The 23,835-nt window shown below is 36.1% G+C and overlaps 1 protein-coding gene across 2 annotated transcripts in view; it reads right to left on the bottom strand.

Moving 5' to 3' along the window:
- Positions 1-937: 937 nt before the first annotated feature.
- The window catches only part of SOX6 (SRY (sex determining region Y)-box 6), a 241,841-nt gene continuing 218,943 nt past the window's right edge, over positions 938-23,835 (bottom strand). The window contains exons 13-15 of one of the 2 annotated variants that reach the window (XM_009995398.1): positions 12,548-12,781; positions 9,870-10,086; positions 938-1,241 (exon numbers count right to left, since the gene is read on the bottom strand). In XM_009995398.1, coding sequence (XP_009993700.1) covers positions 938-1,241; positions 9,870-10,086; positions 12,548-12,781 — 755 coding nt within the window. The remainder of the gene's footprint in view (positions 1,242-9,869; positions 10,087-12,547; positions 12,782-23,835) is intronic. The other variant, XM_009995399.1, reaches the window with a different exon arrangement.

Below are 23,835 nucleotides of genomic sequence, written 5' to 3'. Positions count from 1 at the left end.
AAAGGGGTAGAGAATGTAATCAGAGGTGGCCTCACACTGCTAAGACAGGCCCGTCCATAGCTGGTGAGCGCTCCTTTGTGCTTACTTAAAATTTCACACTAATGGCACATCAAGAGGCAAAAGCAATTGGGCACATGCACTATGGCAACCATGTTCACTACTTAAGAATATCCTGTCTCCAGATTCCTGAGTACTTTACCATATTCTGGAAAAAATTAGGTTTTCTATATAATTTTTTAAGATGCCAAAGGATTGTCTAAGACTTTACAGTGTCTCCTTTAAGACTTTTTGTTTTTAATGTTAAGATTCAAAAGTTGTGAAAAGTTTGGCACATCAGAAGTTCAGCTATACATATGAAAAAAAAAAATGGAATTCTGAGACTATTTTTTAAAGACGAGCTATGATGCACAGATGTGCACACTTGTGGACTTGTTCTGTTTCACCATATGAAATCTGCAGGTTTTGTTTTCTAAAATAATCCAGAATAAAAACACATTCACAACCTGTAGGCTGGCACAGCATACCTGAGTGAGAATGTATAACCCCCATCTAAAACAGTAACTTAAACCTTTATCAGCATCCAAAAGGAAAAAGACAAAAGGTAAGACTTGTAAGACAGCTATTGATTCGTATAAGTTTTCAAGTCCTGATGTCTGATATTTAATATGTCTTCATCTAAATTAAAAAAAAACAACCCAACAAAAAAAAACCAACAACAAACAAACAAAAAAAAAAACAACAACCCAACCAACAAAAAACCCAAGTTCATGAAAAATTAGGGAAACAATCTGTCTCACACATTAAGAAACATTTAAGACCATTCTGCTGATGTAACTGTAGGAGCCACACATGCATGCAGGCTCTTTAAGAACTTTTGTTCAAAAAAACCCCCCAAAAATCCAAATGAGTCTGAGTACTTGAATTCTGTGAACACTCCTCAGTTGGCACTGACTGCCTCATGGGCTTCGTTTTCACTACTATAGTCTGATTTGGGATCATCCTCATAGTCCTCATACATTTCTATTTCATCCTCTCCATTTATCATTTCATTTCCAGCAAGGCTTCCGCTGTCCGTCTTCATACCATAAGTGCTCTGAATGACGGGGATGCTGGGCTCAGGGCTGGCAGAGGTGCTTGAGCAATCTGATGTCATCTGAGGTGAAGGTGTGGTAGTTGCCATGCTTATAGCACCAGGATAGACAACCCCCGTTCCTGTGGTGATTGGAATTTGAGGCTGTTGTCTGGAAGGAAAAAGAAGAGGGGAAAGTGATTTCCTGTGTTCAAAGGAAGGAAGATCTTCTGCAAGTACACATGAAAGAAAAATAAGGGGTTTCCTAGAAAGACTGCATATAGTCTTCTGGAGTTCACAGTCCAGTCCCGTATGGCATTGGTTCATCTTAGCTCTCTCTGAGGACAACTGGAGAGTAAGCTGTCTAGTAATTACCAGAAGTGGATTCTTTTATATATCTTATGTGTTTCTTTAAACCATACTGCAAACTAGCACTTGGACAGCGATCAGCAAAAGGCATCAGGCACCTCCGTGATCTCATACAAAATACCTAATTTCCTATTTAAGTGCTAGGTAGACTCCCACATCACTCAGAAATACTTCTGATATTTTTTTGCTGCTTTTGATTTGATTTAAATCCATTATCAGAATGGCATTTGTCCTTCAGGATTTAATGTGTAAGATAGAGTTTTTGAAGCAAAGTAATTTTAAAAAAAGAAATAGTGTTCTTTTTTCCAGATAGACAGTAACAGACAGTCTACAGAAATTAAGATTTCCTTATGTGGAACCAATGTCAGATCTGATTTTCTTTGACAATGTGAATACATGGGACTATTCAAGTAAGGGTGCACTACTTGGGGTCGGTACTGGGACCAGTGTTGTTCAACATCTTCATCAACGACCTGGATGAGGGTATAGAATGTACCTGCAGCAAGTTTGCTGATGACACTAAGCTGGGAAGAGTGGCTGACACACCAGAAGGCTGTGCTGCCATTCAGAGAGACTTAGACAGGCTGGAGAGTTGGGCGGGGAGAAACATGATGAAATTCAACAAGGGGAAGTGTAGAGTTTTACATTTGGGGAAGAACAACACGATGTCCCAGTATAGGTTGGGGGCTGACCTGCTGGAAAGTAGGGTAGGTGAAAGAGACCTGGGAGTCCTAGTAGATAGGAGGATGACCATGTGCCCTTGTGGCCAAGAAGGGCAATGGCATCCTGGGGTGCATTAGAAAGGGTGTGGTTAGTCGGTCAAGAGAGGTTCTCCTCCCCCTCTATTCTGCATTGGTGAGGCCGCATCTGGAGTATTGTGTCCAGTTCTGGGCCCCTCAGTTCAAGAAGGACAGGGAACTGCTTGAAAGAGTCCAGGGCAGAGCTACAAAGATGATTAAGGGAGTGGAACATCTCCCTTATGAGGAAAGGCTAAGGGAGCTGGGTCTCTTTAGCTTGGAGAAAAGGAGACTGAACGGTGACCTCATCAATGTTTACAAATATGTAAGGGGTGAGTGTCAGGGAGATGGAGTTAGGCTTTTCTCAGTGATGACCAGTGATAGGACAAGGGGTAATGGGTGCAAATTGGAGCATAGGAGGTTCAAGGTGAATATCCGAATAAATTTTTTTACTGTGAGAGTGACAGAGCCCTGGAACAGGCTGCCCAGGGAGGGTGTGGAGTCTCCTTCACTGGAGACATTCAAAACCCACCTGGATGCGTTCCTGTGTGATGTGCTCTAGGTGACCCTGCTCTGGCAGGGGGGGGTTGGACTAGATGATCTTTCGAGGTCCCTTCCAACCCCTAGGATTCTATGATACCTCTATTTTTGAAACATTTTACCTCCTGATGTCTAACTTGGCACTATGTAAAGTTGTCTTTTTCACATGTGTGTGATTTTAAGCATAATGGAGCAATGCCACAGTTCAACTCAAACAGCCTGATATCACTGCCAGTCAAGCAATTCAACACAAGCTTTGCTGTAAGCATGTACATTGTTGTAATAAGTGATGCAATATCTCCTCTTACGGTGATATATACATATGCAAATGCTTTGCTGAATAAAGGTAATTTTGCTGAACCCATTCAATGGTCAAGCCCTTACGGGCTAAAAAATAATTAAATCTACTTACATCTGGGTTAATTAACTAATAACATACTACCTATATTAAAATACTCATGCAAAAAATCTCATATTATTTCTGGATCATTACCTTCAATAAAGTTAAGAGAAAAGGAAGTGTTTTAACTTGTCTGAAGGAAGAGAAACTCCATCATACTTTTACATGTAACACTGAATAAATATACACCTAACCTATGTGTCCTGGAAGACACTGGTTTAGTATTGACTAGTTATTGAACATACATGCCTATTTGCATAATGTATTTAAAGTATCATCTATTTAAATATATTTTCAACCTTCTTTAAAGCAATATTGATCAAGTAACTATTATATAATTTTAGCAGGAAAAACAGTGTCTGATTTGTTTGAATAGGATATGAATCTGTAATTTCTTGACCACAGTGACATTTTATGCTAAAATTGAAAAGGATATTCCATAAACCACTCTCTCACAAATCCTTAATCATTGGCTAAAGTAATACTCAAAATAACATAAAGCTTACTTGCTAGATCTAAATATTTAGTCTATACTGATCATTGATCAAACTCTAATTTTGGTAAACACCACACTGCAGAGTTAGTGGAAAACAAGTCTTTCAAGGCTGGGAACCAATACAGACAGTCAAATTGTAAACACTCTGTGTAAGATAGTATTAAATTAGCATGTAGTACTGTCATTGCTAGTACTGCTAGCCTGATTCTTAAAGCCTCTGCACAGCTTGAGAAACTCAAACATCTGTTGTGTAAGTATGGTACACCTGGTTATCAGCAAGCATATACATTGCAGTAATTCATTTGACACAGTCATTATACTCCTGTTTGCAAATGATGATTTGCAGATGATTTACAAACAGCTATGGATTTTTCACTAAATTTTCACTTTTTAAATGGTCTGATAAATGTTCTGTGAAAACAATTTTCAGCCAATGGATTTGCTAGCAAGTGATTTTCTGCAAACATCTTTCAATACTTTATCCATAAAACTGAATGCCTACCTCACGTGGGAACATTCCTGTTTTAGGATTGTATGTTGTCAGGAGTATAAACTGTTACTGTTAAAAATCTACATGTATCTCCTTCACAACTTTTAGATACAGAAAATGTTCACATTAAGGACAAAACAAAGGAAAAAGCAAGCCACAAATGGTCACATCTATCAACTAATCTTTTTCTAATCTTTCTTAGAATAAATAAATTCACAAAACAAAGCATCAAAGAACACCACAATGTTAATTCCAGAAGATGCTTTGAGAAACGTTGTTTTTACAACTCTCCTGATAAGAGTTGTAGAATGTACTCAAAGAATGATTGAATGGAAGCTGCCCTTGTGTTATAGATGACACTAAGGATCAGAACCCTAAAATCCATCTGTACCCACCCCCCCAAAAAAAAACAACACAAAAACCAACAACAACAAAAACCCACAACTTTGCATTTTTTCAGGAGGACATTTCCTTTTTATGAGCAGCAAGAAGGAAACTATTTGTTTAGGACAAGGCTGTGAGGTATCTTGATAAAATTACAGTTGTCAGTGTTAAGTCCTAAAGGACAGACTAAATTAAAAAATTCAGATACACTTTCAAATGTTTATCAAGTCAGCAAAACTCTTCTGAGTATTCATCTTTCAATGGGACAGGATATGTTTGTCTAAGTACCAATCATTTAAAAGTATAAAGGGAAAAGGTAATCCAAGCATAATGAAGCAGAATTTACAGAGATACCTTTTACTTGAGAATGCACCAAATGCATGGCAAACGATAGAATGAATCTAACTGGCAAAGATCTTGATCAGTGTAGCAGAAAATGTAAAGGCTTACTGAAATTTTCAATTATAAATGCAGTTTTTTTACATATTAAACAAATATCAGGTTTGGTGTGCGTGCCTGTTGCTGGGTGGGTAATAACTATGAGCTTTAAATTACCTGTATCTCACTATAGAACTGTAAACATCTGGTAACTGTACTACCTAAATGGGAGATGTCTCAAATTGCTACGTATTTGCTTGCAAAAATTTGCTAGCACTTAAAAATGGGCACTCACATACCCTCAGTAACTGGACACCTATCTCTCACTTGAGCCCAGCTATTATTAGAGCTGATTAGGTTGTCACTGTAAATTCTGCTCAAGTTGCTGAATTACATCCCAGAAAGCCTTATTTTAAGATATCACAAACTATATGAATGGAATATGTTCCTGAAGATGAGTGCTTATCATTTTCTAAGTTATTAAATTTTATAGGATGGGGTGGGGGGAAGAAATCAGAGCATGTATTTAAGTTCTAACCACTCCCTTTGAAAGAAAGAGTTGGAGTTTCTAACCTGTGACTCATCATTATGTTTTATTTGTAGCTATATTAGGCATTCATGTTGATGGTATTTCTGATAGCATTAAATTCCACATGTTTTATTCTTGTATCTAGCTAGTTTTGTCTGCCATAGGACCTTGGAGTTAGGAGACAGCTGAATTGTGACCTGTATCTTGCAGAGTTTCACATGGTTAAAGCAAGGATGTTTTCTGCCTGGTTGAGATTTACAGAACTCAACATTCATCTGCCTATCTCTTTGGATCTGTGAGGAACAGTGAAGCATGGCTAGGGATCCTGGCCACTCCTGTCTCTACCACCTCCTCTTTGCCAAATAAATCCTTATGTGGCCAATTACAACAGGTCACTTGCCTCTCTTCTCTGCCAGCATTGCTAACACATCTGTCAAGTTTGAGGCCAAAGATTTGGCTCCAAACAGTTAGGTAAATACAAAAAGCAAGGAAACATGAAATTTCTTAGACCACTTGACCTGCTCACAGGTTTGTAGCATTAATATTCTTAGGATTTGCCTGGAGAATGTTCCACTTTTGACTTTTGCAAAACTAGCTGAACATTTAAATTGGCAAATTACGATTGTTTTCTGATCTCTTCCCAGCTATTTTCTGACAGCTCTTTAAATGACTGAAGCAAAATCTATTGCATTAAGGAAAATGCTTATATGCTCCACACCCCTGGAACTTAAATTCTCATATGGAATGAAATAACAGTAAATCTCACAAAAGCACCCATTGTGTACTTTAGGTTCAAGCTACAGAAGTATAGTATTACAGCCTTATTCAAAACTGTAGTCTAGCAACACTCAGACTATGTGTGTACAGTAGTTATAAACACTATAAAGGCTTAATTCCAAACATCTTACACTGGTAAAACACACAAATCAGTTACTGCTTACATCATTTTGCAGAGAAATGTGTATATCATATACTTGTATTTAGAGTGTATTAGAATGTAAAAATGACTGAGAATTGAATTATTTTTGTAAAACAAGGCAACAAAAGACAGACTCTGAAGTTAAAATGTCTGAATTTATGGTTTATATGGGACCTACTTGTTAGTTCACATTTTTTTATGCATTACAAAAAAGTACTATTGAAGATAAACTGGAAATTACTTGAAGTCTGTTCAGGGATTAACTTACACTGAAGTTGTCATCCACAACTTCCCATTAATAATTTTATTATTAAAAATAACTGCATTATCTAAAAGACATAGCTGGCTTCAGATTCAGCTTCCACTAGATTAAAACCAGCACATTTTTTATATACTCCGAGTTAAACATGAAATATTTCTGTATATTATCTGCCTCATCTGGAACAAAGTGTAACACAAGGCTTATGCACATTTGAAATTCCACTCTCTTCTTTAAAACACTTTCTGGCTCCTATATTTTTGTGCTGGTCTATGACATATATAACATTTATCTTTAAACATTAATTTCCTGCCCAATTTATTCCAAGAAATCTTCCTTCTTATTCAGTTCTTTGGAAGCTTTTCTTCAAATATTAAAACACAACCTGGCCATTTATTAGCTTATTTCTCTGTTTTATTTTAAAACCTGGCTAGTTTGTGTATTGAGATCCTCTAAACAACTTTTGTGCATCTTACTGATGTTTATCAAAGAATGCAGCTCACTGAAGTAAGCAGTGTGAGCTTTTTGTATCTTAAAAATTCAAGCACTGTAAAACTCTTTCCATGTTTGTGGTGGGGAGTGTTTTAGTTGTACACACAGCAGGATTATTCTATGCCAGCCAATGGCTCACCCAAGGGGTCTGACAGGAACTAGCCCTTACTATATTGCTTTAGTCATAAATGTACATTTTGGTATAAGATAATGCAAAAAACAAATATGAAATAATATATTTTTTCTTGCTATTTATAGTTTCCTCTAGCCACATACTTTGAAGATCTATCTTTCTCTTCATACACTTCCTAAATATCTTTTTATTCTGTGATGATAGTTTTTTGCCATTTTGGTACACCTATTACCCACTTAATTGGTATGTTCATTAAAAAAAAACACAAGGCAAACCAAACAAACAGCAGGACATCAAGCAGTATGAAGCATCTGGCCCATTTCGTTGGAGTCTATTCTGTACTTTTGTTCTCTATCTTACACTGAACTATTTACTGTAAACGTATTCAATCCTAAAAACCCCATTTGCCTCCTATTTCATTCTGAAAAGGAAACTGCATCTCAACTCCCACGTCTACAGTTCTGAAGGATGGTTTATGCTGTTTGTTCCATCAAAACAGTGGAACAATGATGGGTGTACAAGGTCAGTTAGGAAAACTGTTCCAGCTGATGCTTTATGTGATATTTACATTTAGCACAAGGAAGAGATGTTTAAGAAGTTGATGGGCTCAATTACTGTGGTTCATTTAATTGTAATCTGATTTGGATGAAATACTGCTTTTTATTACTTGGCAAACTCATCTGTTGAAATAAATTATGCCATGTTTTATGTTTCAGTTCAAAAAAGCTGTCCTGGTCTGTTTTTTTCACCTTTTTTGCTTGGTCTCTTCCAATACTTTTGTTTGTTTTGCTTTGTTTTGTTTATTTTTCTATAGGGAAAAAGGGAATTAGGGTCAACAGTGGAACGTCAGAGAAAAGCATGAAATAATGTGTAAAAATCACAGCCTGTATTTTCTTGTAATCAAAATTTATATTCATATTGAGCTGCAACATGGATCTCATTTCACCTTTATTGAATGCATCCATTCATACCCCATTTTTCATCTCTTGCTGAACTAAAAGTAATTGTTCCTGGTAACAGCTATTGCATCGTTGTATATGTGCACAAAGGTAATTTACTCATATTTTAAAACTTCTTCAACATGGATAGAGCATGATGAAGTGGACTTGGCTTATATATGAATTAGAACAAATCCTTAAAAAAAATAATTACATTCTCATGGTCTTCATGAACATAATGTTTGATATATAAAAAAGGTGTTACATTTAGGTTGCACCAGTAGTATAATTTTGAATAGTTTGCATTATCTTTTTTATTACAATATCATCTTTAGATGTTTTTTTAAATCTATCCTCCATATTCACCTCCACATTTAGTCACCACTTCCAATATATAAAATGCTACTGCTTAGTATTGTTTTGAATTAGCAAACAATTCTCAAATTGTTCAAGTTGCTCTATTGGCGTTTCTTTTGCATTTCTCCTCTAGATGTGATTTGGTCTTTTAATCTGCTTTGGAAGACATGAAATACAGTTTCATCCCCTCAATCTGAATGCAATGTGTGATGTGCTGTATAAATTCAGATTTCTATCTAGACTTCTATGTACAACTTTTATGGAAGCTTATTAGTAAACAATTTCCCTTAGATTGAAAAATAAAAAATAATGTCAAAAGACTGGAAGGTTATTTCAAGATATCAAACCCACTTATATTTACTGATTGAAGAAAAAGCCCACATTGTTGCAGGCTGTGCCACAAAATAATTGACTGCAACAGGAGTTCTGCATCCCAAGCCAAAAATGAGAGCACATAATCAACGTCAAGGTCAATTATCTGGTAGTGAAGTATCCAACAAAAGGAGACTATTGTGGTTGGAGAAATAAGCAGAACATTGAGAATTTGGAAAGGCTGGCACTGGAGATAGCTTTTAGACTCTTTGTAAACCACCAGAAACATTGTGTTAGAGCACTGAGCATCACAGATTAATTCATAAAAAAACAGGAAAGAGAAATCAGTTATGGTGCAGTTGTTTCACTGGACTTTTGTTATCTTTAGCCTGTAGATCTTTCAGAGTACTGCTTTCTCTGCTGAAGACTAAAGGAAATACTGTTGAAAAACACAAAATGTTTTTAAAACTGTGCCAGGATATTTCTGAGCCATATATTCTGAGTTGTAAAACTCCCCAGTCTATCTATGTGCTACTTGAAAGACTCTTCCTAAAAGAATTATATTTTAAGATTTTTTTCTCCACAGTTCTATATATAAAAAAATTCCTACTAGCCTCATGCTATGATACCATATCATTCATTCCTGTGTGTTCCTAATGTAATTGCTATTACTCTTCCTTTTCCCTCCTCTTCTAACTACTTATACTACACTGGAATAATCTTTCTCTCTCTGTTCTTGTCTTACTTTAGGAAATGATCCTGGAGTCATTACTAACCCAGAATGGATAAACTTACTAATAACTCACAAAACACATGATTCAAACCTTTCAGGCTAATGGGAAACAAGTTCTTTTAACTTTAAAGAACTCCACAACCAGTCTCATAATCAGCATTCAGTGCCAAGCTGATAGCCCTATATTCCATGATGCATCTTGTGTTTTTAATAAGGTTTTGCAGGTTTAAATCCTTACCTTCTAAATTATATTATTCAGTGACTTAAACAGGTAAGTCTATTGTTTTCATTCAGCATGCTCTGTATTTGAGAACAGTTACACAATAGCACTCACCCTACGGTAAAAAACTGCCTCATCTCCTGTCTTCGAGACCTCATCAGTTGTTTGTATTCACCAATACGCAGTTTCTTTCCATCAACAATGCAGGTACGTTTTGGTCGAGGTTTGTATTTGTAATTAGGATACTTTTCTAGGTGGATTTTACTTAGCCGTGCCTGCTCTTCATAATAAGGTTGTTTCTCCTGATTTGACATGGACTTCCAGCGAGATCCTGTTAACACAAATTGTCCGTGAGTGCTCAAGCAAAGCAGGTTGAGCGTTACACATACACGTCTCAACATGCCTTCCTGCCATAATAAACAAATTTTAAATAAGTTAATTAAATAAAATGATTTGAATTTACATTAGCCAGCACATATATTGGGATACACAACCTGAGACACCTTAAAAGGACCTTGTCTTTCAGATACTGCTGCAGACAAAATACATATAAATCTCTATTAAATAGGTGCACTTGAAATCAGTAGTTACTTCTCAAAAGCTCAGCCTCATGCTGCAGAACAGACTATATTCTTTTTTTACAATATGAGCATTAATCTGTGAATAATTCTACACCTTTGTAATACTATGCATAGTATCAAGGTTAAGGTTTACAACCATACTTTTACTGTGAAAAGCTTAACACCTTGACTACCTAGAGATACATACTTCTTTGATCATTTTATAATTTATGGTTTATACACTCCTCCTAATAGATACTAATACCTTAAAATGTAGCAGAAAAAAAATAATCAAAACTTTACAGATTCAACAAATGTCTGGGTCTCTTAAATTTACTAATCTTCTGATATAACCTTGGCATAATACTAGCACCTTATCATATTTTAAATCCTATTCTGCATATTATGATCCAGCCAGATGTAATAAATGCACAGAACTGCACTGAGAAAGTTACATTTAACAAACTTTGATTTTAAAAGAAAAACAGAAAGCACATTGTAATTATATACACCACTTCAGGTATTGTAAACTTTCATTGAAAGCTGCACCAATAAAAAAGTTAAAATATTGACACAGTGTACACAGGAAGAGGAAAAAGTATTCAAAACTCTTGTATTGTTTATAAGGAGCTATCTAAACACTTGCATAGAAAAGGGTTTTGTTTTGGGGTTTGTGTTTTTTTTTTCCAGGGGATAAGAAATGCAGAAAATAGCTTTTTTGTGTTTTTTAGATGAATAAAACTATTACAGCTGTGGTAAACGTGGGTGGAAGCTATTCTTTTACCAAGATTTTTCATACATCAACAAATGGAAAAGTTGTATAAATATTATCCCTTGCCAGTAATACTTTGTGACAGTTCTAATATTTCAGTCTCTGTTCTCATTGTCCTGGAAAAGTTGTACAGATATTATATGGACATAGACTTATTTGTGGCAGAGCAGATACTGACAGGTTAATTCCATGGTTAACAAACACTCAGTTGCTGGCACTTCTGAAATATTTATGCTGGAAGTTTACATTTTAATGAATACAGTTACTATGCTTGTAATAGTTTTTTTCACAGAATGCACACAAATAATATAGATTCCCTACAGCTGCCAACACTGAAACAGTGCAGGTTTTATACAAAACTGAAAGGCTATTCATATAACTTACTTATATGGTAGACAAAAATATGAGAACTGCTAAGCAAGATTTTGGAAGTTTTAGGACAAAGTAACATTTATTTCTATGTATTCTTGCCTCTGATTGAATTAACATGCAACAAACTTCGGTAAGACTGTATTTTAACTCAAAGTTTACAATGAAATAATTACAGAGGAAACTTGATTTTTAATTTTATTTATTAGGAGCTACATTTGGAATCTGTCTTTCACTTCAAAGACTCAAAAAGCAAATATAAGTTTTCAGATTTCACCACTCATTCTCACATATTTTTCTAATTCTCTGGAGGGGTCTTGAAAAGCAAATCAAAATTTCTCAAAAATGAGCCAATTTATTTGCATAATGACAAAGTATAATCCGTGGTATACTCCCTGATTAATCCAATTCATACAAATTAAATATTAACTGTGGTATCTTTTAACTGAGCAATATTTTAATTGTATGATACTAGTTCTTCCTTAGCTCCTTGAACATTGCAACATTTTGAATCAAACATATTTTGCATGTGAGAAGATATGCTTGTATATGTCTTTTGAATTATGCCAGCTTTGTTTCTTAGACACTGCACTGTCTAACGTAAGCTTTTGATTTTTCTTTTGTGCATTATTAATTCTTTCTCAGTAATTACTCCAGCAAGTACAATTTTGCATTCAGGTGATTTCTAACGAGATCTTGCAATTAGACCTTTTCTCAGGATAAACTCTTGCAAGAGATTTCACAAATGCTTTTGAATGCTACTAAGTCTTTTAAGCAGTAGGGAAGGGGCAGAACGGAGAACGAAAGGGAATAAAAACAAAAAAGTCTTCATTGTGAGTCTTCATTTGTTTAAGTTTCAGTAATTCCTATTTCAGTTATTATCTCCCAAATAAAATATGTCCTAAAATTAGAGAAGTTGCATATCCAAGGAGGAAGTAACTAGTCTGTGTCACCAATATAAATAACCTCATCTTTCCACAGCTCCAAAAATAACTAACCTTGTCAATTGCTGCTACTATAGCAGAGTTTTCTAAGCCTCCCCCAGTTTTGATTCAGTCACAGTCATGATTTGTTCATTGTCTTGCACTTACCTAGGATTTTGCTAATGTTGGAGTTGTGCATATCAGGGAAGGCTTGGAGAATTTTTCGACGCTCATCCTTTGCCCAAACCATGAAAGCATTCATTGGTCGTTTGATGTGTGGTTCGCTGCTGGCTCGGCCCCGCGAATCCCGGTAGACTCGAGCTTCAGCCACAGTGGCACCTCCTGTTGGCCAACAATAATACTGCTGTAGTTTAGCTGCAGAGCCATTCATTGCTTTACTTCCTGTAATGTCAGAGCAGGAAGAAACAAGATGGATGCAAAACATTATTATGTGGATTACGCAAGTGCTTTCAGTGCTGTCTTTATTTTAGCCTCATTCTCTTTTTCTCTCTCTCTTTTTGCTGCCAGATCTATGAAAGAGAGAGACAGAGAGAGGAAGCATATCCAGTGACTTCTGTGTAATTGCTCGGGCTCACCTAAGTGAAGGTATCAACACCATCAACAAAGAAGCCACACTGGTATTTCTCCAGATAAGGTATGGAGATTTGAAAAGGTTTCCATTTGGGATTGTAATAGAGCATACATGCTCTGAATGCTCAACAAAACTTACAAAAAGTTAAACTTGAGAATCCAAACTGATGTAGACCTGTTCACACAAGTAATTTGCAATTATTTTTCTGCTTGAGCAGTGAAACACGTGCCAAACATTCCATAAAATAAATTATATACTACACCAGGTACATGCTGCAAGTTGCATGGATGTGATTCTATTTAAGGGCTGAACATTATTTAAGTCGCATCTGCTTTAGTTGAATTTTAGATGTGTCTTGGATCATTTGACCACATATATGTAATAAAACTCTCTGCCTTCAACAGGTACATGCACAGCATCCTGGAGTTTCTGGCATGAGAAGCAAGCTCTTCAGTTTTTCCATGCCTGCTGTGCTTTAATGTACCTCAGTGTCCTGTCATTACCCACCATCAATTCAAGTTGTACTTGCTAACACATGTACATGCTGTAAATCAAAGGCAGAAAGTCTTTACAGTGGTAGAGTGACATACTTAGTCTTAGGCCTCATCTTACAGCTCTGGACACAGATTTATTTTTTTAAAAAATTTAAAAATATATTTTTTAAAAATAGTTCTTTACACTAAATAAAACACTGCAGATTTACTGATTTCAGTGGCTGTCTCACAAATTTTTAATTGTGCAAAAACTAAGTTACAGATTTAGTGTGAAAACACTGTACTTTAGCCATACCATTAAAAAAAATATATACAGAGGGAATAAATTTACATTAAAAAAAGTCCTAAATCAGAGGATGCATACACTACACCTTTTTGCCACCAGGTCCACAGTACATTAATTTCATTTAAAACGCACTGACCATACAGGATAAATTGATTTTGCTTTATGTGGTGTTGACAGCCATGTTTATTGTGCAGTGAAATGTAGTGTAGTTTCAAGCTGACTATATCCATCAACACAGGGCAATATGCTGACTACTGGGCCAGATGAAGACATACATTACCCTGAGAGCAAAATGCTCATTCGTATACAGCAGTGTCTTCTCCTGAGGATCACCATGGTGATTTATGATGCCTCCAATGCCATTACTTTACAACTGACACCAATTTGGCAATTTGTATACTAACATGCATGCACATAAAAGAAGACAGGTTTGTGGCAAATGTGAGATGCAAAACTACTTTAATACTATTCTAAGTTAAATACCATGCTACAGGTGTTCAGCATTTACAGGAGGCTGCAGCTGCACTCAGCTATTTCTTGTAAAAAGGAACAGTAGTTTTGCTGAGTGACTTGCATGACCAATTTAGGGGTGTGTATGCCTAATGAGTCTGTTGTCAGAATGCTTGGAACATGCATGTCAAAGAGACCATCTTTTAGGAGAGGACATATTTATTGTGAAACTATAATAAGTTACAAACAGAAAAAGTCAACACTGAAACATTTATTGAGACAAATGTCTATATAATTAGAGAAAAATCAAATATTTAATGGTTGTGCCATATTTTAAAAATATGCCATAGAATTTGTAACTAGTATATGGGCAATTAGGAATTTGGTGACAAATTAAAAAAATATATAATTGTTGATGCCAAAGTTGTTGGGTTTTTATTCAGCTGTTCTACTCACAGCAAATGAAGGAAGACATATTTGCATCCATATGATGGTTTTCCATATTTTACTTTCTCAAAGATATGAATTCATTATGGCTAAGGAGTTTGTCTTTAGCCCTTTCTAACACAATTTTGGCCTGACAAAGCAGACAAAAAGTACCTTTACTAGGAACAAATTTATAGGCCAACTTTTTGATTTTGATATAGTTTTGATGTAGAGGGAGGGAGGGGAGGAAGGAGAAAGGAAGGAAGGAAACAAACCATAAATTATCTATTTTCAAAGAAGGTTACGTTAGAAAACAATTCTTACTTAAAGTAGTAAATTACAAAAATCCCAGGAAGGCCAAGAAACCCTGGCTGTATATGCTTTAAGCAAGTTTGTACTTATAGTATTGACAGAAGCTAAAAGAGATGCCTGAAATTTTTAAAGATACGTATAACTGCAAAGAGGTAGTTGTTTTAGTTATTTCTAAAAATATTTTCAGAAAAGTCTAATAAATAATAACCCCCAAATAATACATAAAATAAAAATGTACTACTAATGAAGGATGAGAAGAGAGGAGGAAGTTTATAATTGTTTCTCTGTGACAACTAACACTCATCTGCTACTTACTGTCCATACTGCAATCGCAGAAGGTCTTGATTTTCCAAATTAAGACCTTGGTCAGAATTCAAAATTGTTGCAGAAGAAGTACCGTTTGGCTGCCCTAATGGCTTAGTTGGCAAAGAAGGCTACATTTGGGCCTAAAGGCTGTTTTCAAAGTGACATTTTTAGCCTCTGAGGGTGTGGACTGCTTCACTTCCTAGTTACTTTGCATTTGCTCAACTTGTCATGACTTTGGTGATTTAAAACTAAAACCAGATTAGAGGAGAATGATCACTTTTTGTGGATACATGGCAGGAAACTCCTCTCTGGAAGCTGAATTCCAGACTAGACTCTAGGGACAATACTGAGTCAAAGAAAACCACAGAATTAATCTAAAAACGTTACAGCTTCATTAAAGTAATTTCAGACAATATTTTTTTTCCAAAAGAAACTGATTGCTCTCTAATGAGAGTGCAGGGAAAGAAGAACCCCTGATCTTTAGAAAGAGAAATTAATCTGATCATGGACAGAAAGATAAACATTTTCACATTAATTAAACATTAGGAAATACAATGTAACAATTGTTACATTGATTATTCATTTATTCCTGGCTTTATCTGACCTTCTCACTTTTTACAATGACAAGAAATTTACGACAGGCACAAACTCTTGCTAGTTCCCTGAAATCTTGGCCACATTCGGGTTAATTCTATTTTCTTTAACAAGACGTGGGTTTACCTTCCATTTTATACATCACCTATGACAACAAAACCTCGGACTGGGCTTTCATGTGTTACCAGCATGCAAACTATAAGAAATGTGATGAAAAAGAGCAAAAAAGGTTGAGAAAAAGATGAAAAAAGAGAGAAAAAAAAATGAAATTATAGCAAAAAGAGAGATATTTTAATCAATCACTCTGTTATTCTTTAATTACTCTTCACACTTTGGCCCAATGCTTTATATTTGAAGTTATACACTCCCACTAGATGATGAACCTTTGGCCACCTTAGGGCATATACTGCATACCATCTTCTATAGACATATACTAACATAGGATATATAGAAATAAAGACAATCTTTGCAGGTTCCTACTGTGAAAGTGACTGGTTAGTAGTAAAGCTCGTATCGACAGTTATCCATTAAGCTGAGATGACATTTTTGTCTACTTTGGAAAAGATTGATGGTGACCTCCAAATTATCTGGCCCTGTCTGTGCTAACACAACTAGCACTGCTATCGGCTTGCATTGCAAAGACCAGAACCTAATGAACATGCAAACAGGAGTCACTCTTTTACTACTAGAGATGGGTTACTCATAAACATGGAAATGCTGTAAAAACAGGGAGCATGAAAAACCGGCTTGGCAGTCCCCCTTCCTGCTCTTCACCTGTGGACAGACGAATGCGGCCTTTGTGAAACATAAAGCAATATTGCAAATCAAATAGAAAAATGCAAACCTGAAAAGACTAGAATGACAAAAGAAGCTTTGGAAAGTTTGGAATGCAAGAATGATGTAATTACTATTTTGCATTATTAAGTTCAGTGTTGGATTTTAGAGGTTACAAAATTTGCTACTTCATTGTAATCTAGCTGACTTGTAGCAGTGTTAGTGTAACATTTGTCCATTTAGCCCTTTGTCTCCCTCTTCTTCATCCCCATCCACATTCAGAACACTTTTTCATTCTTTATTACCAGCAAGAGAGGCAAAATAAATAGGTATCTTATGAACTATTGTCATCACTGGCATGACTTGTCATCACTAGGCAAAACTAATACCCACATGGAAACATGACTAGCTCTGGGACAGTGATGCCTGTAGTCACACAGTGGCACAAATGTTCTGCAGGGAAGTGTCTGTCAAATTGCTTTCACTCCAAATTTCATTCCAAATTCCAATATTATTCAGCTGGGATTTGAGGTCCAAACATTTCTTCTAGGCTCCATGTCAGTGAATAAAAAGGGGGGAAACACTGAGAAAGACGTAAGTGATTAATGAACTACTGGAATATTTAAATGAGCTCTAAAATATTTCATCTGCAAAAGTTCTGAAAGGTGCTAAGTAAATATTAAGAGATGGGAATATACTGTAGCACAGGTAAGCTACAACCATGCAACACTCAGTTATGATAAGGCTTCTGTTTTTCCTTTTAAGAGACTCCATTCTCTTTAAAACATCAACAAGAAGAACCGAAAGGGAATTCCCCAAGGTCAGCTCTGAAGAAACATAAACCTCTAATTCAATAACTCCGCTACTGCACTGAAAAGGCCTTATTATTGCAACATCCATATGGAGTCAATTGGACATTAATGACTAATCAATCCCTCCCCTTTCTATTCTACTTATAGTGTCACAAGCCATGTTTAGATTAGCCCATTTCCTGCTTAGGATCGCTCAAGATGTCTTTTGTTCTTTCAGGGCTGGCCTGATGGAGGCAGCTTAAACAAACACACGACCCAAGTGGTGCAGGAGTTATAAACTGCCATATGTGAATGAACAAAGGGGCCATACTAAAGCCTTTTGTGGTATTTGTTAATGTTTTTCATCTGAGTTTAAAAAGACCTAATGACTTTGTGGTGAGCTGATGCATGTGGCTCGTGGCTTTGCAAAATGAAGGAAATTCTAGCCAGTTATATATCAGCATTCATTTTCCGAAGTGCCTTGTGTTCAGTTCTGGTGGCAGTGAGTTTACTTTTTTGTGCATTTGTTTTACATATGCAAGCAAAATTCTTAATCTCTATTAGAATACAGCACTGGTTTTCACAGCCTTCTTATAACCTGCATATTATGTCTTTCCCCATTTCAAAGTCTAGATCTAAAATTAATACCGAAATGTCTTCTGTGTGTGCAATCAAATCACGCATTCTCAGCTGTTCAGTGACCAGTGTTTAAAGTATGAATTGTTAGTTGGATTGTATTAAATACTGAAACAATATTTCTAAACAAGCTATTAGCACATCCACACGTCACAGCCAACCATGCCTGAATCAGTATTATTTAAATTAATTAAAAGTGCTAAATCTAACTACTTTCTTCATAGTTTACACAGTTTAGATTTCTTGACTACGTTTCGTGGCAAAATTAACCCTCATGGAAATCTGCCATGGAATACAGCTAAAACAATATAATAAACTTTTACATTACATGTAATATTAACTGAATTAATTAGTATTTAAGGCCTGACTTAAGGCCTGACTTAAGCCCTCAGTGGCCGACACAGTCCCACTTGTGCTGTAACATAAGAGCACGAGAAGTTATTCTGTGAAGATCCATGAAAGATCAAGATAGGAACTGGGATGAAAAAGCAGCCTCTACTATAAATATGGGGAGGTATGTAAGTGTCATAAGATTTTTCAATCGTGTGCCACTTGCAGACTTCAAGACCCTTCACAGATAATTAATTAAATGCTAACAACCCAATTCTGACATAGATACTATTGACAGAAAAAATGTCAAACATATTTCAGTTGCAAGTTATTCAGACTAAGTAATGACACCAGAATTAAGGAATTGCCAGTCATCAGGTCTAACTACAATCAACATTCCCACGAACACTATTGTTTTTCTTTGTTATTTCTTTTCATACTCAAATGATGGAAGTAGAGGCTCACAGAAAGGAAAACCATGGACAAAACAGCACAACCCAAGAAAAATATTACTAATAATTATTGTTGTTAGCTATCTGAAGTGATCTCTCAATACTGCAAATTGTTTTGGTTTTTGTTTATTTGTGTTTTTTTCAGAAGGAAAAAAAAAGTTGTTCTTGCAGCTAAGCAATTATTGTTACTTCATTAATGATATTCAAAGTCAAAAGAACACAAAGATTAATCTATTTAACATTAAAATGTTTCCATAAGAGTAACAGCTTTGCTACCAGTGGAGCTCTTACTCATAGAATTTCAAATTTCTCCTGATATTACAGTGTCACCTAGAACATCCAGAAAACATGATCATAAATTTAAACACAGGGATTAATTCTGCAGCCTTCAGACATCCCTAACAGTTTTGAATTTTTATCTTTTTTTAAAATCCTGCCTGAACAAGGGCCACAGGACATGATCCATTCTTATTTCAGGTAATGCTTTGTTTTGTTTTAAGATGGAGAAATTACAGACAGGAATTCACCACAGAGAAAATAAGGCAGCCTGACTTCATATTTGACAGATGAATAGTTCAAGGTGCGTCTGAATTCTATTAATGAACAATGTTGCTTGCTCCTTTATAGCAAGATAATGAATTTTAAAAGCTTAAGTACAATGTGGTTTATAAAAGGCAATTATATTTAACACTAGGAGAGAAGTTTAAAACACACCTCCCTCAAATTATAGGCTATTAATGAAATGCAGAATACTTTGCAAAAAGGTTTTAATGTGTGTTGGAATCACTGCTTAGTGGCCCATTTCCTGCAGTGAATCTGCAATTGAATTTCTTACCTTCTAGTATATGCAACATAATTCTTCATATCAATGTAACTAATTCCCTCCATCCAGTGTTTGCTGTTCTCACTTGTCATATCCTATCAGTAATTAAGATAGCAAGGACCTAGGGCCAGGATACGCATATGCCATTTCTTTTTGCTTTTCACATGGGGTGCTGATATTATAATAATTAATAATATAATCTGTAAATAATATATCATGAAGGGAGAGAACTGAAAGCAGCATGATAACAGGGGCTGTAAGTTAACAAATAATAATAAATGTCAGGAAAAATTCTAAAGGCTTATTTTTCAACTATGCTTAATCTGTGCATTTGGGATTTGTGAGTGAAAGATGGAAGATGTTTCTGCAAGCAGGGCAATAACATTTCTAAATACGTTGCCACATTTACCTTGTTTGAATAAAAAATGGGGGATTTGTCCTGAAATAGGGATTTCTGTAAAAATTTACAAATTATTCTTTTTTTAAAAACTGCATGTCCTGTGAAACTACCCCTGCCAAATTGAAAATTTAATCATTTAATATTTGAAGAAGCTGAGAAGATACTCTAATGCCCACCCCACACACAATCTGGACCACTGATTCTGTAAAATTAAATCAAAGTACAAATTAAGAAAATCATGTCCTATTGCTATTAAGTTCTGCACTCAGTGCTTGCTTAGGTCCCTGGTATATCAACGTGGAAGAAAAGAAGATGCTCTTAAACATTTTTCTGTAGCTGAGACACTGAGGTTCCTGAGGGAGAAGTGGTGTGCAGTATAGGCTTAAAAAAATAAGTAGTTGTACAAAGAAGAATCTGAATCTGTATCAATTCCTCATGCCTAACCAGAAAATATTATGTTCTTTCCTTAATGTATTCATATTTCTGCTGCACTCCCTGTGCTCAAGGAGGTAAGGAAGAAAGGCAAGAGTCCTCCCCCGTCCATGCAGAATGATATAATGTTGGCTTTCTCTGTCAGCTAAATATTCAGCTGTGCCTGGCAATTTTATGCTATTTTAGGCAGCTTCAAGCTCCTTTTATGATATTGGCACAAGACAAAGACGTGCGGACCTAAGAATCAGGTCTTTGGGGTGTTTTAAACCACTGAAGTACTATATTTAATTTTTCACTCACTCCACTTAAAAATGGATAAGCAAACTAATGGATGCTTTCAGCATTTGTGACAATAATTTTCTCATGGGCAAAGATTTTCTGTGTATAACTGCAGCCCGCAGTTACTTTTTACAGTCCTGTCCTAAATTCCTGAAAATAATGTTTTACTATATAATGGGAATTGTGACAAGCCCTTAGCCATAACTGCACTAATAAGCATCCCTATGTAAAACTCAGGGCATTTCAACAGTGGTTGGTTGTACAGCATCAGAAATTCTAAGTAGAAGTTTTTTAAATAAAGGTACTATTATATAAGAATCAATTACTGTAGCATGGAAACAGCAAGTGAGAAAGCCCCATATTTAGCAGTAGGAAAAAAAAATACCTAAGACAGTTAAAAATCAAAAAGGTAACACTTGTAGAAGGCATCCAGATACAGTATTCTGAAAGTGGGAAGCATACTCTATGTTAAATATTGGTGTCTTGAGAGAAATAAGTTTCAATACCATGGGAAAATCAGTCCACACCCCCTCAACTCAGATTTTTCAGTATTCAGAGAGGGAGTTCCCCCTGTAAAATATTATGGGGATGTTGGAAACATTGAAATTCATGAAGTTGTTGTCGTCAGGAAAGTGATGGGATGAGAAAAAGACACCTTATTGCAGCCTTCAAGTGCTTCAATATATGGGCCAAGGGAAAAGATGGGGAGGGATTTTTTTATTAGGGAGTCTAGTGATAGGAAAAGGGTAAGCTGAAGTAGGGTAGATTTAGATTAGATATTAGAAAGAAATTCATTACTAGGAGGGTGGGGAGACACTGGAACAGGTTGCCCAGGGAAGTTGTGGGTGCCCCCCCCTCCCTACAAGTTTTCAAGGCCAGGTTGGATGAGGCTTTGAGCAACCTGGTCTACTGGAAGGTGTCCTTGCCTATGGCAGGAGGGTTGCAACTAGATGATTTTCAAGGTCCCTTCCAACCAAAACCATTCTATTATTCTATGGTTCTGAAAGACAGACTGCCTTATTCTTATCCTATTTGCCACATTGAATTACACCAGGGCAGAGGCGCTGAAACTCATCCAAACAACTGAAATGCTGTACCTAAGTGCTTTATCCCAGATTCCAGATCCATTATGTCATTCTGAAAAATTTAAGCATATCACTCTAGTACCAGGTACAATCAAATAAACTGATTGTTAAAAAAGGCAACCACAAGTAATGAAACCCACTTTTTAGCATCTAGTCTTATTAACCAACAGAATAAGTTTAAATAATAAAGATACAAGTATAACATTTTATAAAATCAAAGACCTACAATAAGAATTCAGGGGAGTAAACATTCCAGTACTTGAGCTTACTGCATTCTCTCTGGAAACACTTCTTTGTTTTCAGACAGCTTTCACTGTTTTGTGATTTTCCTCTTTCCCCTCTCAACTGTCATAGCAACTATTACAAATATTTATGTGTGACAAAGACTGGCATGGAGAGGCATTCTTTCCTCCAGTATTTATGAAGCACTGTCATAAAAGTAGGTGATGCTTTGCCATGCATGTTCTACCTGCTGTTTACACCTCTGCATAGGAGGGTGTTAAACAAGTTACCTCACAGGTTTGGATCGTGTTGGCAGCCTGCCAGGATTGATTTGCCTGCAAATATATGGTTCCCTTTTACCTACCTCTTCAGCAGCGCAAAGTCAGCCTTTTTTGGAGTTAAGAAGGACCTGTGTCACTCTTCATATAACTGTTTACTATTGGGCATATACAAGAATGTTGAGGCTTTGAGTATATAGTAGAGTTCCTTTAGGAAAGTGCTGTTCTGTCGTTTACGTAATAGATTTGCAAAACCCCGAGCACTTGTCATGATGTCTGCTCTATCACCAAGGAGAGAGAAACTGAAGTTTTCACAGATGGACAGAAATCTAGAGCTGAAGAAGGTGGCAGTTTCTCCTCACCCTTAGATATCAGCCTTATTTTCCCACTGTAGATCCTTTTTCTCATGTTTCTCTCCACATGGCCAAGAAACAACTTTCTACACTGCAAAGACTACTTGTCTTCCCCCAGATAGCTCATTCCTCTCCTCCACATGATTCCACATTGACTGCTGCTGCCGCCATTGCAATCAAGGAACATACAAATTAAAGTAAGAAAGAGCAGGCAGTGAAAGGGAGGACACAGAAACCAAGGAGGACACAGGACACAGAGTAGTTCTTTTCCTTTACAAAGTCACACAATGAGGCAGTAGCAAAATAATAACATTCAGGTGTTTTTTGCCCAGGATCCAACCAACAAAGTTATTTTTTAACAGATCCAGTACTTTGTCAGGGATAAAGACCAGGTCTTGATGGAATAGAATCCCTGACCTGCCCTAGATTCTGTGATGGTCCTGCTCTTTGAGGGGGGGTTGGACTCGATCTCCAGAGTTTCCTTCTAACCCCTATCATGCTGTGATTCTGTGACTATGACTGCTGAAGGAAACCAAATCACAACCTGAGCTAAGGTAAAATCAGTAATTATCAACAGGAACATTAAGTCTCTTCTGCAGATTTCTATCTACTACAAAACAAAATCTTAGCATACTTCCTACAAATTTCCAAAGCATTTGATCACAACTGGAAAAACAGAAGGATACATAAACATACAGCACATTATACAAGGACAAGATCCAGAAACATATAGCACATTGTACGATTCAAAGGAAGCAGCACTATCACAAAAAGTGAGCATCTAGGAAAGAAATATCTTTTTTTAGGACATAAACCAAAAAAACATATTCCAATCATCCAATATTCTCAGATAAGTAAGAACTGAATACTTTAGGTTCCTCTACCTGGAATTTAAACAGGTCTCACCTATGGCTCCTGACTATATTCTACACACCCTGGTCAAACGATGTATGACAGTCATTTTCAAAAAGAGGTTTTAGATACAGCTAGATTCAAAGCTGTCTTGGTGTGTCCATGCCAGTTAGCTGTATTTCAGTACTGGCATTCTTAAATGTTAAAATTATGAAGCCGCCTACAGAAAGAATGATGTTTCCTTTAAAATGATGAGGCTTGGAAAAAAATAAATTGTTGTTTAGTTCTA

Source organism: Chaetura pelagica, unplaced genomic scaffold, assembly GCF_000747805.2.
Source record: "Chaetura pelagica isolate M959 unplaced genomic scaffold, ChaPel_1.0 scaffold94, whole genome shotgun sequence".
Classification (NCBI taxonomy): Eukaryota; Metazoa; Chordata; class Aves; order Apodiformes; family Apodidae; genus Chaetura; species Chaetura pelagica.
The sequence above is the reverse complement of the archived record's forward strand: the minus strand, read 5'-3'. Positions and strand labels throughout refer to the sequence as shown.